We start from the raw sequence: 13,076 nt of genomic DNA, 5'->3' as shown, positions 1-13,076 counted from the left end.
ACAAAGACAAAAACACCCACCAGCAAAACAGATTATTGATGGATCAGTGAACTGAAACTAAATCAGATATTTTCTGATTGAAAACCATTTTGTCAATTTGTTCTTTAAAGAAAGACTCTGCAGGATTTGTTCTGCAGTGAATTCATGTGACAAACAGGAAGAAGAGCCTCAGGTGTGTCTCTACCTGCAGCTCAGAGTCCAAAGTCTGCATCATCAGCAGTTTATGCTCCCATTTACTGATTGATGAACAGCAGCTCATTGATCAGTTCACAGAATCAAACAGTAAATTCTCTGACTGATCTGAGGAATAAAATCAGTTCAAATTTCTCCTTCTGAAACGGAAAATGCTGCTGATTCATGCAGCAGGAATCCTGAAGGCCGAGGAGGCTCCTCCTCTGTAACATGATGAACTGCACTGAGAGAAAAAGTGCGTCAGTGCTTCACATTTGTAATTAAAAGCAAACAGCAGCAGCAGACTGGGTGGACTGGTTCCCACTGCAAGCCTCAGATCACCACCAGCAGCTGCTCCTTAGAAACCTGCTCTGTTGTGGACTAAGATCCACGCAGCCCCTACAGAAACAGTCCACTTCTAAAGCCCCTGTCCTAGAATGCAGACAGCAGCTGGACTGAGTCAGAGCTGTCAGGGTGCAGATGAGGACAACGAGCCTCCAACAGGCTCCAGCAGCCACGCACCAAACTTTTGTTAGAGTCGAGATTTGGCTCAATAAAAAGTTATTAAAGCGAATCAAATTGTGAGCCGAATTAAAGTTCAGATAGCTTCTGTTCAGAAATCATCTTTACTAAATTTCTATCGAGCAGACTTTATTTCTAATGAATGCGGAAGTCTTAAATGCACAGATTTCCGAGCGGAGTTCTGCTGACGCCGCAGGGGGCGGCAGCTGCGGCTCTTACCTGGTCCCTGTGCGGCTCGGCGGGCAGCAGGAAGCGCAGTGTCCGCTCCGGGGTAAGCCGCTGGGATTTTCTATGAATATAACAAAGAGTGGAGCTGGACGGTAAGTGACGGGGCGGTTCCTGATCCCGGAACGAGCACCGGAGTCACGTGGTTTACCGAGTTTGACTGCTGCAGAGCGGAGCTGCGTCACGGCGACGGTCAGGTGACCAGGTGGCTCCGCTCTTATAAACATGTAAATAAGTCCTAAGTTAGTATCGGAAATCTATCCTGGTCATTTAGTTTATGACAACTGATTTGGACTTTAGCATTTAGTTTGGCTTTTAGTTAAAGGTTTGACTTTTCATCTCATGATTTAATATCAGTGACTCTAAATGTGTGACTCCGTTAATATAAAGTCACTTTTGTTTCATAAATTCATTAAAAAAAAATAATAAAAAATAATACTTTGACTTTCTGAGTCACAATTTGGACACAGTCTCATATTTATGACTTTTATCTCATAAACATTTTTCATTATCAGAAACTCGACAGCAGGAAGAAGAGTTTATAATTTACATTTTAAAAAAACTTTTTTTTTTTTTTTTACATAATTTTGACATCGTGAGTAAAAACTTGGAACTCATAATCTATTGGCTCATAACTTTACAATAAACTGGACTTTTCACCTCATAATTTCATATCAGGAACTCTAAATAAGTCTAAGTCCCAGTTTAGTATCAGAAATTTTACATTACAAACTGAGTTTACCACAAATGATTTGGACTTTTTATTTCAAAATTAACATGTTTTATTTACACCATATTTTTTTATTTTTGCTGACTTTTTTTTTTTTTTTTTAAACTGCGATTTTGCTACATATTATCTATTATCTAAAAACACAGGGGAAATTATAAATTATTGAATTTCCCTTCTGGGATAAATAAAGTATTTTTCATTTCATAAAACTTAAATATTAATAATTTCTCAGTCCCCAATATACTTTTTTTTTTTTTTTTTAAATGAAATAGTGGTAATAGCTGTAAAATAATTCTATTCTTTGCTGATTGAAACAGAGTAAAACTGTTTAATTTTACAGTCACACATTGTAGAATAAAAAAAGAATTGCCTTTTATAAAAAGATTTTTGTTGTGAACATTTTTTTTTACAGAATTTCCATTTTTTTATGGTTAGAATCTTAATTATTCAATTGTGTTTTTGACCAGGTATTATGTGTATTTGAATAAAACAGGGAAAACAATAAAACAACTACAGGTACTGCAGTCATATGTATTATTTTCTCAATATTCACTGTGAGGTTTGTTCCAAGCTGTGATTTTACACAGATAAGACCTCGGTGATGGCGCCCTCCGCCCGACAACACTGATATCTATTTACTTTATTTATTTAGAATACTTTATTTTTAAAGCAGCAGTTCAGTAAATGTTCTAACACAGTATATTAATCTGGCTGTCTCTTTGTTTTAAGTTAGAAGTCTGCTTGATTTGGGTGACAAACAGACTTCTTGCAACCACAAACACAACATTAAAAATCAGAAGCCTCACTGACACACACACTGCAGGGTTACCAGTCTTTATCACAGATGGAACATGTTCAGACGGAGCTATGGCATGCTAAATACAGAAATTCATCCATACGCTGCAGGCTGGACACAAAAATATCATCTCATAAACATCTTACAGGAACAAAGTGGAGAACGTTTTAAAGGAAATGTCTGAAAATATCTGAGGAGAATCTGTACAGGCCTTTGGTTGAGTATGTGCTCCTGTATATACCTCTAGTGTACAATATACATATTTAGATAACTCTAATTTAAATACTAATTTGGCTAAAATGAATATCAAAAAATAGTATGTATATAAGCGTCATGCTGAACATGCTTTCTCTTCCCTTTTGTAGAAATTTTACAGGTTTTGTTGTAGCTTCATAAACACACGTACGAGTAGAAAAGGTCAGTTTTCAACAACACAAACAGAAACCTACACGTGGTTAAAACCGCTCGATAGAAAATAGATTTCTTTAAATATTACAAAGGTAAAATTTGAAATGGTCAGACGCCGAGAATAAACAGCTGAAGAGGAAATGATGCCGCCCGGGTTCTGCTCCAGCAACAAGAAAACAGTGAAAATGTGTATTGGCAGTTAAAGTGAATCACCAGAAAACTAAGTCTGCATGTAAATAAAGTGATATTTATAATGTACTCTGTTGCCTGCAACCAAAAGTTTACATTTATTAGACATAAATGCATAAAGTGACATTTTTTTGGCCACTGGAGGGCAGCAGAAACAAGTTGAAGTAGTAAATACAAGAATGACTGGACTGTTTGTGACTCTACATCTGGTCTTCGTGCTCTTTTTGCTCTGTTTTTGGTCTCCACCTGCTCCTCAGAGAAATATCTGGCTCTTGTCTGGAAACACTGAACCTGAACCACAAAGGAAATGTTCTTTAGACCAAAACTAGGAGCTAAAAGAGGCTCGACAGTAGTAAAAGCAACATTGACAGGTTTTGTGGTCACCTGATGAATCAATAACCAATCTTCACTCTCTTTTGGCTCCGTTTTTGTTCTCCACCAGCTCCTGAAGTAAATATTTGACTCTTTAGCTGCTTTTTTAAACACTTGGCTGGAACCAGGTTCACAAAGTTTCAACTTTTTTTCCAAAACTACTGAGTGAGTCATCTTTTTCTGTGTATCACTCTGGTCTCAACACTAAATTCAGGCCTTTTATCAACAGTGCTGGTGCTCGGTTAGAAAAATTATTGCTTTGTTCATAAAATGTCAAGGCTTATAAAAGGCCTGAAGTTCCTACAATAACAAGAAACTCACAGGATACTGCTGGTAGTGTTTCAACTGACCGACTCCGTCAGCACAATGTAGCTAAAGTAGCTAACATTAGCCTGTGTATGGACCAGTTGGTGTTTGGCTAGGAGGTAGCGTGGAAAGTTTTCGGAGTGTGAAAGGAGAAAACCCTGATCTTGAAGGATCTGACTCTAATTTTAAAAGTTGGCGGAAACCAGAAGTCACAAGTCAAATTGGCTCCAATTAAAATCAATGTAATCTCTAAATGACAACAACTAATATTAAACTCTGTAGTAGGTCCACGTTTGTCAGGAACATGCTTGACTTTCTCACCAATATGGAAAAACTCCTCAGTGTGATTGCTTTGAAGCTGCTGGAACAGAAGCTGGACAGCAGGTGGCGGCAGGACTTCAGCTCTTTATAATATAAAAACATAAAACTTCATGTTACAATATTAGTGTTTAACAGTAATATAACAAACTGCTCAGGAGTTTCTCCTCACAGTGGACCGCTCCAACATTTGTGTCCTTGTTTGTTTCATGTTCGACACCAAAAGGTTTGTGCTGCACCGACTTGGAAATCAGATTCAGCTGCCGGTTAGAAATGTGAGCAAAGGACCCAGTTTACGTTTAGGAAGTACAGTGGAGATTAAGTGCTGGTGTTCAGGCGAGTGTTTGACTGCAGCTCCTCCGACTGTGCAGGTTAAAACACTGATGGGGATATCCCTCCGTTAATCCCCTTTTCCTCTTTCCATTCCTGAGGTTGAATGTGGATATTATGTTTATTTTATAGGACATCTTCAGTCCAACATGGCGTCCAGCTGGTCGGCGAGGTCATCGAACATGTTGCCAATGTCGTCTAGAATGGTCCCTGCAGACTTTACTGTGCTCGCTCCGCTAAAACGATGAGACACAAGAAATATACATTACACACAATACAAAATATAAACATGATGCAAATCCAAGTGGAGATTTTAACCTGGAGGTGGCGCTGTACAATCAGGGCGTCACAAAAAAACGGTGGTATCCTCTGGGTAGGCCAGCTAGTAGGAATAATGGTCAGGAAGACCAAGTTCTTCACATTGGTCCCCCCATCAATTTGTTGTACTTGATTCTATTTAAGGTTCAACAACAGACCTTGGAATGGTCCCCCCCCTCCCCAAAGCCCTGGGCCGGGGTGATCTGTACCTGACCTCAGGGGCTATGAACATAAATACAAACTTAAATCTGAAAGATGGCTAATAACTTGTATGTGTGTAACTTGTGTGTATTTTGATGATGGTCTCACCCATCAGAGCCGTCCTCCAGGTTCAGTTTGCTCTCTACAGCCTTCAGAGCTGCTGCTAGAGACGTGCTGGTCTGATCCAGTCTCTGCTGGACCACCTCTGACTCCTCTGGTAGATGACCTGGACCCACAACGCATACCTGAGGTCTTGCCGCTGCCAGAGAGGGGCTCTGAGGGGCCGAAACTGAAGCTGGGGATCCGTGGGCAGGTGAGGACGGAGAGGCGAAGGCCACGCTTTGAACCACGCTGACAGTCACAGTAGGAGAGGAGGGTCCTGCAGAAGGAGACACATATGACAATGTGTAAATACCAGCCAGGGTCAATTCAAATCCAAAATCAAGACCAGCAAGTCCTGCACTAAGATCAGCACATTCCAAACCAAGACAGGCACATCCCAAACTAAAACCAGCAAATACTTAACCAAGATAAGCAAGTAATGAACCAAGACTAGCAAGTTTTAGACCTAGACTGGTAAATCCCAAACCAAGACCAGCAAGTTCTGAGACAAGATCCGCAAGTCCCAAACCCAGACAAGCGCATCCCAAGCTGATACCAGCAACTTCTAAACCAAGACCACCAGCTTTCAAGATCAGCAGGTTCCATCCGAGACCCACAAGTACAAAGTTATGAGAAGCAAGTCCGGAACCAAGATCAGCAAATCTTAAGTCAAGACAAGCAAGTCCTTAACCAAGACCAGTAAGACCCAAACCAAGACCAGCTGCTTCAAAGTCACAAGCAACAACTACACATTTATAAGCAACAAGTTCGTAGCCATCCAAGGCAGCCAAAACCTAAACAAAGACCAGCAAGTCCCAAAGATCCACAAGGCCTTAGTCAGGACAAGCAAGTCTCAAGTCATAAGCAACAAGCACAGACTCATGAGCAATGAATCAACAGCAAGCTAAATCCAAATGTAGAAAAATAAGTCCCAAGTCAGACTGAACTGTAGTTCCTAGTCTGGGTCAATAACTGCCTAGAAAACATGAAAGTCAAAACCAACAAGTAAAAGTTTTTCAACAGCAGTATGTCCCAGTCATAAGTCCGAGTCAGGGGAACGAGTCCCAAGACAAAAGCAACAAGTCTACAGTGAGAAAAGCAAGTTTTAAGTCAAGTACATTATCAGAAGTAACCTCCTCCCAAGTCAAGTTAGGTCAAGAACAACAAGTCCACAGTCAACAAACAAGGAGAATTTACATTTTTTTCTATGTTACAGTGACATACAGTATATACAGTGTAATTGTGAAGTGTAAGTATCTTACTCTGTGCAGCCAGCAGACTGTGGCGAACAGGTTTTGGGGCAACAGCAGGTTTGGGGGAAAGCGGAGGTTTGATGGGTGATCCTGTAGCTGGACTGGCTGGCCTCTCCAGACTGGCCTCACTGATCCTCAGACTGACCTCTCCCTGGCTCTGGGATGGAGGCCTGCTGCTGCCAGACTCGGACATGGTGCCCTCTCTGCAGGGGGAGCCTTCGCCCTGCTCTTTGTCTTTGGGTTTGTGTCGGCGCTTCACTGTGTCTGACTCTTTCAGGTTAAACTCTGGTACATCCAGATTCTTGGCTGCTTGTTTGTCCGGAGGCTCCAGCACAGCCTCAGCTCTGGGTGGACCAGGAGCTTTGGGTCTCTGTTTGATGGTCAGGTTGCCTTCCTCGGCAAAGGGGATGCATTCACTGGAGCTGTTCTGAGGGGACGAGGAGCCTTCCAGTCCACGACCTTTAGATTCTTCTTCTTCAGAGTCGGACTTCACCCCTCGGTCCAGCTCAGTGCTGCTGCCTGTCTGGGTGGGAGCACACTCACTCTGCACCCTTCTCCTTACCCCTGCTGCCTCTCTGGGCTCTGCAGAGCTTAGGTAAGGGGGCTCCTGCTGGATGAGGTCTGGTTTAGGTCCTGGTGGGTTCTTCTCCTCAGTGCCACTTTCCAGAGAAGCTGCGATGCTCCTCACACTCCCTGGACTGTCAGTTACCACCCCACCAGAGGACGACGTCGTGCTGCTGTCGCTCAGCTCGCCACTGGTAGTGCTGCTCACTGAGCTCAGTCTCTTTGGAGGAGGAGGTGGGGGACCCTTTTTCCTGGCACGCACTGCAAATGACTGACTACGTCCCACGTTGCCGTTTTTCTCTGGACTTGACTGCAATCGAGCCAACTGACTGCGGCCGGGCTTGCGGGTCAAAGTGGCATAGGACGGCACATTTCCAGGAGGAACTGCAAGCTCCTCGTCGTCCTCGTCAGGCTCTCCGTCTGACAGAGCATAACGAGTCATGCTCTGGGTGCGCTTCTTGGGTGGTGTCAGGGTCATGGTGTGGTTCTCTGGTCTTTGAGATGAGATGAGGTCTGTAGAACCACAGTGAGAATGCAGGTAGCTGAAACCCTTCAGCGCTGGGGAGCCATGAGGGGAGTTGCCACAAGATCCAGACAGTTTGGGCTTGGCTGGGATGGCCGGATACTTGAACACGGTGGCTGTACCCAGAGGCACCTGTTTGGGCAGAGGCTGCTGCTGCAGGGGCCGCTGGTCCCAGCCCTCAGGAAGGTTCCTCTCTTTGGCAGGGCTGCCTTCCAGGCTCTCCTGGGACCAACTGTGGGGGGTGATGGAGGCTGTAGGAGGCTCCTGGGAGCGACCGGAGCCTCTGGACCTGGTGTCGATACTCTCCTGGCTCTGAGACATCCCCACTGCATTCTTGATGGCCAAACCTTCCTCACAGCCTCCGTAGTGGCTCGACATGGCCGTCTGCAGCTCAGCGCTCAGCTCGCTGTCCTGGAAAGTCAGCATCTTTGGGGTGTGAGGTGAAGAACATTCACCGCCAGAGTCAGGTGGGTCAATGGCGACCAGGTGGAGGGCTCCTGGGCCTTTGCGTCGTAGCGTGCCCTGACCTGATTCAGCCTGAAGGATAGCCCTCTGGATGTCACACAGCTTCTTTACCGCCAACATCAGCTTTTTCTGGTGGCCTACAGGGAAAATTCAAACATCAGACCAAACATCCTAACAGTACTGAAAATGGTACAGAAATATCAAGCTCTAATGTGTCTTTACCGAGCTTGGTGATGCCGATCTCCTGCAGATCCTCCCATGTGAGGTCTTTGACGATGCTGATGGAGTCATAGCCATTCTCCGAGAGTTTCTTGTGGTACTGTGGAAGGCCGATGGCACTGAGCCACTCACCGAGATCAGACTAAGGGGCAAGGACACAAGGCAGATTAGATGGAAGTCAGTATGTTTGGCATTCATGCAGCAGCAGATGCATAAAACAGCAGCAAGTCTTACAGGGATGTACTCAGGCAGCCACTCAGGGATGCTCAGGTTGTTGATCTCAATAGAGATCTTCTTGCGGTGTCCTGGTTTGGTCACACCAATGGCAGTCAGATCCTGAAGACACAATAAGATATCAGAGAGTCTGTTAGGGTGTGAACTGCACACACAGTTGTTTACAGGCAGGATAAGACACCTCAACTTGACCCAAATTAACCATGAAATGCTAAATAAGCAACATGTTACTTCAGGGTACAGACTGACTTTTGATTGTGTCCAAAGGTTGACAGTAAATGTCTTTCAGTAAGTGTGACAACAAAGTCTAGTACTCCTGTATTTTAATACATCATCAGTGTGTGTGATGACTGTTTGTTCACCTCAGGAGTCATCCTGCTGATGGTCGGTACATCATATCCGGCATTCAGGAAGTTTCCGATGTACTGCTCCAACTGGAACTCGCTCAGCCACTGATAGATGGCCTCTGCATCCTAAAACACACAAGTGCAATGGATTTATTATTACTTTCAGCTACATCTTGTTGTATGTTGTTTCCTTTCTCATGCTACTTTTTGTCTGTTTTTGTGGCGTGGCTCCTCTCTGACTAGTAAAAAAGAAAACATATGTGGATTTGGGCTGATTTGAAAACCTTGATGGAAGTAGATTTAGGTGCTGAAGTGATTCATAAGGTATTTGTCTTAATTAAATTAGAAAATCTCAAATTCTCAAGAAATAAATATGGTGACACAACCAGGTTACAATGACTTCATATGCTGCTAATACGAGCTGTTTATGTTGACTGAGTTGGTGTGATGACACTCCACCAAGACTTTTTTTGATAAATGCAAGCTCACTTTACAGACGATTTGTCTTTAACTCTAAACTCTCTGAGACTCTTTGCATCTTTATGCAAACTGACAGCTCCTGGCGTTAAGTCTTCTGAGAGCTTGTGGTTTTTTGAAAGTCAAAATCCAAACCTTCAATCTGCTTTCACTGACTGAAATTGAACAAAACAGCGATTTTAAAGTTAAAATAGTTCAAATTGATAAAGCTCTGAGTAGATTCTACAAGTCCAAATTTCTAAATTGGACTTCAGTCACCAAGGTTTTCTATGAGTCAACTGCAGCCCTGGGACAAACGTGTGCTGCTTTTGGAGTTGTCTGGAAATATCTAAGCTGTTGTCACATATGAATAAAGGGATGAGTACAAGGAAGTAGACCCTGGTAGTTTTACATTTGAATAAATGTAAATTTTTGAGATGCAAGATAAGAACACAAAGCCAGCTTTACCTTCCCCTCCAGCAGCTGCTGAGGACGAACAAACTGCTGAGAGAAGCTCTGCTCTGCAGGCCTCTGAACCGTCACCGTCGGCCTCCGCGGAGTCCCACCTGGAAATAACAAAACACTTCAAAGTAACCAAATATTTGCCTGGAATATCTGATTTTCAGGTGTGTCATCAAAAATCTAACTTTGACACACTTGGAGCGACTCAGATTCAGTGATGATTTAAGTCCTATTGCGTAAAACATCTACCATGAGCTAAATGGGACAGAGGGTGACAAAGCTTCCTGCGTGTATCCTGTTTAAATAACAAATCAATAAAACTCCACAGTCTTATCTTGTATCAAGCACTGCAAAAACATTGGAGTAAACACAAGACTGTATTAGTATTAGTGTCCACATACATTTCAGTTTTCCCTAATTTCACACAGTATTTATTGACACGATAATATAAAAGATCGTGACAGAGGAACATACCTGTCGGTTGATCAGGCTGTTTGTTGAGGTCTGCTGAGTGTCCAGGATCGACAGCAGGGGGCGCCGCCTGCACACGAAACAAAAACAGAGTGAGCTCACAGGATTTAACTGAAGAGCAGCAGAAGAAATGAGCAGCACAGCATCATTTAAGTTATTTAAAATTCAGAAGACGTCTGAGTGGAAAACATTGGGGAAAAGTAGAACTTTAAAGCTGAATATTCTAGAAAGTGAGGTGAAATTCTGGCCATTTTATGTGTTATTTGAACAAAATGCTGCAGGAATAAGTGGATTTTTGGTCAATTAAATGTTGATTTATCCACATTGTTAGGCTGTGATTTTAAATCTAAGTCTAACTTAAAGTCTAACTTGTGTCTGGGATCATGAAACCTGTTCACTGCTTCTTTAAAGAAAATTAGTTTGTAGTTTGTAAAGGCTGTAAATTTTTAAATGGCTTAATATCTACAGTATGTATAGCCTCCTTTCTTTATGTAACACCTGTGGACACTTTAAAAAAATGTTGGAAATGTTCTTTTTGTTTATATTTGTAATAATGAAAGATATTAGACAGGATTTCTGTCATTCCAACTGTGTCATTCTGACAGAAGACATTTCTGAGTTCTCTCTCCTTCTTCGTGGCTGTTCTGTTTCCAGGACTTCATATAAAAAGTGAGCCCACAGTCAGGAAAAATGTGACAGGAGCAAAAAAAAAACACCTCAAAACTCCTCAGACGTCAAAGGGTTTAACCTACATTTACTGGAAACAGCGTTGTATCATCTCCTTTTGTTATTTTCACTGTTCTTGCTTCGTTTTTCTTTTTCTATGTGTCTCTGGGTAATTTTTGTCTGTTAATGTTGAATCTTTTCATGTCGCTTTTGCCTCTTTGTGTCACTCTGTGAACACTGTCTTCATGGTCTTTTTCCATAGAGGTGCAGGATTTTATATTGCAGTGAATAATGAGCCCACAGTCAAGAAAAATGTGACAGGAGGGAAAAAAACGCGAGGGTTAGAGGGTTAGAGGGTCAAGGTGCAGCTACAGGTTCTGTTTTCTCTGTGCCGGTTTTTCACCTGAAATTGTCAAACTGCTGCCGTGAAAAGAAGCCAAATGAGCATTTTTAGCAAACTTAAGCAACTTTAAAAAAAAACCTCAGACAAGTTCTGACTGGTGTGCTCTGACTTCGAAGCAGATGTATTTGATTCTGTTTGAGTCAGATCCTACCTTGTTGTCATGGTGACCGGTGTTGTGATGGAGTCCGTTGGCGGCGTGGTTGCTCTCGGTGCTCTGACCACTGCCGGCGCTCCGAGTGCTGCCAACGCTGCCGGTGCTGCCCACGCTGTTCCTGTCTCCGGCTGCAAAAATAAAAACGCAAAGATAAAAATCTCGACGTCATGAAACGTGACGTCGGCAGAGAGGATCGGCGTCGACAGCAACAAGCCTGCAGGAGCTCGGGTGTGACGACGGGATGCAGAGGAGCAGCTGCAGGTGAGTCCGACCAGGTAGCTCAGGTAGCCGGATTGTAGGGACAGGGGAGGGGGCGGCAGCGGAATTAAAGTCTTTTAACCGTCGTGTGGCCAAATTAGTTTCCTTTTTGTGTTCAAATGTTTTGATAAGCTTGGCTGTGTTAATGCATGTGGCATCAATTTGGGCAAAGGGGTGTATCTTTGGTGGGAGTTAAAAAAAATTCAACTTTAATACCCTTAAAACATCAATAATACACTGAGAATGCAAAAAGTTAACCAAAGGACCTTAAAGATAAAAATTTCCCCATCAAAACTGCTATTTCTGATCCCACTGCTATCATAGCATGAAAGAATATCTGATAGTTATGATCAGTGAAAGTTAAAATAATATTAATGGAGAATATTCTTATGACAATTTTTTGACATTTTTGTCTTTAAGGTCCAAAGTGTGAGTTTTTTGTTTTGTTTTGTTATTAATGGGCACTGCACAAAAACACAATAATGCATCAGACACAATGCTATTGCTAATCACTGACACATCCTAAGTTGTGATATAAAAAAGAAATCAGCTTCTTTTTTGTGTTTTTTCATATAAAACAACAGCGACATTATTTAAACAAGCTGGCACCAAAAGGTTTAAAATCTTGAGAATTAGAGAACATATGGTAGGTATGATCAGGACCAATGTTGGTTAAAGAAATCTAAAAAGATATCTAATAAAATACAAGTAATATTGTTTTTATGGCAATTTTTTGACTCCGACATTTTCGTCCTCTCCGGTCATGAATGTGATTTTTTTTTTAAATTAAAAATCCAACACGGAATAAAAAAAATAAAATACATTAAAATCAATGTTGTTGCTAATCATTGACACAACCCAGGATGTATAATATTAAATAAAATATATTGTTATTGATCTGCTTGATCGGTGCAAGAAACATGCACAAAAACTCTGAAAACCTCCTGCACAATAAAAGACTTCACAACGTGACGAAATACAGCGTGAGCTCATAATGCACAGTTTTCATCTATAAACCCTTTAGTCTATATCTGAAGGCCAGTTTTAAAAACTTGAGGCAAACAATGTGAAACGGAGGAAATCTGTTTTGTTTCAGCCTCATAAAACCTTTAAAGATACCAGACTGATTCGACTGAGTTTAAATGACATGAACAGGGATGAGCGGGTGTCGCCCTCTAGTGGCAGCAGTGAGGAGAACAGGGATTACTGGTAGCCAGACGCTCTGACCCCGAGTTGCCTGAAGCCTGAAGCAGATTGTTTGGACCCGACACACCAAGACGACTCCCTGATACCATGTGACCGGCTCAGTTGTTTTTATTCAGCTCCTGTAATATGTCCGCTTTGTTTACAGACACCTGCATGATGTCACCTTTTCACACCTGGAAGCTCAGAGTTTGTGTATTTCACTTTAGAAACATGAGGCAACAAGGTAAGGTGAAGTAGTGTAAGGTGACATGAGACAATGTGAAGCAACTTTTGAAAAAGTGAAGCAACTTGATAAAATATGAAGTGGCATGAGACAATGTCAGGTAACAAGATCATACAAAGTAATATGAGATAATATAAAGTGAATCTAGATAATATGAAATTGAGATAATGTGAAGCGACTTGAG

The 13,076-nt window shown here is 42.2% G+C and overlaps 2 protein-coding genes across 4 annotated transcripts in view; both read right to left on the bottom strand.

Moving 5' to 3' along the window:
- mvp (major vault protein) overlaps positions 1 to 1,043 on the bottom strand; it is a 16,443-nt gene extending 15,400 nt beyond the window's left edge. For both annotated transcript variants that reach the window (XM_008294934.1, XM_008294935.1), the window contains exon 1: positions 913 to 1,043. The gene's annotated coding sequence lies outside the window, so the exon portion shown is untranslated. The remainder of the gene's footprint in view (positions 1 to 912) is intronic.
- Positions 1,044 to 2,167: 1,124 nt separating this feature from the next.
- The window catches only part of caskin2 (CASK interacting protein 2), a 54,457-nt gene continuing 43,548 nt past the window's right edge, over positions 2,168 to 13,076 (bottom strand). For both annotated transcript variants that reach the window (XM_008294932.1, XM_008294933.1), the window contains 9 exons: positions 11,203 to 11,333; positions 9,986 to 10,052; positions 9,518 to 9,615; positions 8,609 to 8,719; positions 8,247 to 8,348; positions 8,016 to 8,154; positions 6,251 to 7,930; positions 4,995 to 5,265; positions 2,168 to 4,603 (listed from right to left, as the gene is read on the bottom strand). In XM_008294932.1, the coding sequence (XP_008293154.1) occupies positions 4,507 to 4,603; positions 4,995 to 5,265; positions 6,251 to 7,930; positions 8,016 to 8,154; positions 8,247 to 8,348; positions 8,609 to 8,719; positions 9,518 to 9,615; positions 9,986 to 10,052; positions 11,203 to 11,333 (2,696 nt within the window). In that variant the 3' untranslated portion in view covers positions 2,168 to 4,506. The remainder of the gene's footprint in view (positions 4,604 to 4,994; positions 5,266 to 6,250; positions 7,931 to 8,015; positions 8,155 to 8,246; positions 8,349 to 8,608; positions 8,720 to 9,517; positions 9,616 to 9,985; positions 10,053 to 11,202; positions 11,334 to 13,076) is intronic.

Source organism: Stegastes partitus, unplaced genomic scaffold (genome assembly GCF_000690725.1).
Source record: "Stegastes partitus isolate 25-593 unplaced genomic scaffold, Stegastes_partitus-1.0.2 Scaffold1008, whole genome shotgun sequence".
NCBI classification, from domain to species: Eukaryota; Metazoa; Chordata; class Actinopteri; family Pomacentridae; genus Stegastes; species Stegastes partitus.
This window is presented reverse-complemented; position numbering and strand designations above follow the sequence as displayed.